The following is a 2,065-nucleotide window of genomic DNA, read 5'->3' as shown; positions in this document are numbered from 1 at the left end:
TACAAGTTTTATTGTTCTGCATTAGCATTTTATAAAATTTACACACATACATACATACAAAAAAAGCTTTTATTTGTTCAAAGAAAATGAAAAAGATTCATGTGTCACAGGTGTATATTTACCAGTAACAAGTCAAACTGGATCCTCCCTTCCGTATTAATAAATTTGTTTTCACGTCTGCCCATCTGCTTTGATTGAATCATCGAATTTTTGATAACTGATGCTCTGTTTATTACTCGTCCAAGGAATGGAAAAGGTTTCACATTAAGCGTCTTGGCTCGGTTTATAAGGTACGTTATATCAAAATTCTGGATGTTGTAACCAGTAATGATGTCAGGGTCAACTTCTCGTACAAAATCTGCCCATTTCTGTAACATGCAACAAAAACGTTAATTTTCTCTAAAATAACTAGTTTAAAAAAAAAAAATGAGTTGATTACAACTCATTGATCAAAATCACAAACGTTTTTAGATCAACCCAACATTTATTTTCCAAAAATGACTTGCTCCATCAAAAATGTATTGATGTCAGTCAACTTTGCATGAAATAATGGTCAAGTCTTATCGTGTCAACATTTTTGAGACAATCATGTCCAACAAATTCTAAGGATTAACTGTGCAATTACTCTGACCCTTATTAAACAAAGAATAAGTACATCCACCTTTCTTTTGTGTTGATTACAAAGTTTTGGAAATGCTGGTGTAATGTTATAAGTTAATATATACTATCTGTCCACACTTCATCTTTTATATTGTGACCCCAACAGATTCACTATCTGTCCACACTTCATCTTTTATATTGTTACTCCAACAGATTCACTATCTGTCCACATTTTATCTTTTACATTGTGATCCCAACAGATTCACTGGGGAAAATTGTACCTACCTGTTTTCAACTTTGACCTTGATCTTCTATCACATCCCACACTGTCCTAATTAACTAAGTTCCTCTGTTTCTGGGATTCACTCGATGAGAATGCCTTACTTTCTGGAGTCATCTACCACAATCTTTTCTTGATGATTTCTGTGTGATAACCTTTATTTTGGGAAAGTTCCTGTTACACTGTAAACAAAATTGGAACTGAAGCAGCTTGTCAGCAGTCATCTCTCCTTACTTTGTTTTTCTGCTTTGCTTGGTACAAGTATATTTTTCATTAATGAAAACAAGTAATAACTACAACACGTATAGCATTTTAACGTGGATCCGTGTGTTACATCTCGTCACTTAACTCACTCTTTTATTCATGTGGAAAAAAGGGGGATGTTCAAGAAACAATATTAATATAAGGGAGAATCTGTTGGGGTCACAATATAAAAGATGAAGTGTGGACAGATAATGAAAAAGCTGACAAAGATTAGCAGACTGAAGCCGAGAGAGAGAGAGAGAAACAAAGAATCAGAAAGAAAGAACCCCAAACTGGAAGAATAGATTGAAATTAAAGGAAAGAATCAGAATATTGAGGTCTTGAAAGATAAGGCAGTTGGGTTTTGGTACCAAGATAAAAAGGAGTCAACATGATAAAAGTATCAAGGGAAGACAGACAGAAGGAGGAGGAGGTTCATGCTGCAATGTAGCCCATGATTCAGCAATAAATGAATGGAGAAAGACAAAAGAATCACATACCTTCGTAAACAAAGCAGCAAAGGATGAAGATGAGGTTATATGTTTTTTGTTGGGACGGAAAGACCCAAAAGCTATAAAGTTGGTGGGAATTGTAGAACAAAATTGTCAAAAGGCAATGCAGGCTAAGCTGATGTAACAGAAACTGGACGTCAGAAATCTACCATTCCAAGATTAGAGTGGAGCCAACCACATGTCAGAGTTCCTCCAATCACCACCGAAACTGTAAACAACAATTCTGGTTGTGGAGTGTCAGGACTTCAGGAGATTTCAGAATCCAATGAAACCATTTAATTAATCTTTAAAGGAGGTCTGGATGTCTATGGTATATATGCCTTGGTTTGTCATAAACGATGACATTTGAGTTTAATTACTGAAACCCAAACTATGGATAAATAAGAATGGGGGAATAGAGCTGTCAAAGAAACCATATCACATATTGTTT

At 35.1% G+C, this 2,065-nt stretch overlaps 1 protein-coding gene across 1 annotated transcript in view; it reads right to left on the bottom strand.

Annotated features, from left to right (window-relative positions):
- Positions 1–122: 122 nt before the first annotated feature.
- The window catches only part of LOC106474736 (DNA polymerase delta catalytic subunit-like), a gene marked incomplete at its 3' end in the record, with an annotated part of 16,032 nt that continues 14,089 nt past the window's right edge, over positions 123–2,065 (bottom strand). Inside the window, exon 8 of the mRNA XM_013935429.2 lies at positions 123–368. Within this exon, the coding sequence (XP_013790883.1) occupies positions 123–368 (246 nt within the window). The remainder of the gene's footprint in view (positions 369–2,065) is intronic.

The sequence above is a fragment of the Limulus polyphemus genome, unplaced genomic scaffold (genome assembly GCF_000517525.1).
Source record: "Limulus polyphemus unplaced genomic scaffold, Limulus_polyphemus-2.1.2 Scaffold7622, whole genome shotgun sequence".
Classification (NCBI taxonomy): Eukaryota; Metazoa; Arthropoda; class Merostomata; order Xiphosura; family Limulidae; genus Limulus; species Limulus polyphemus.
The sequence above is the reverse complement of the archived record's forward strand: the minus strand, read 5'-3'. Positions and strand labels throughout refer to the sequence as shown.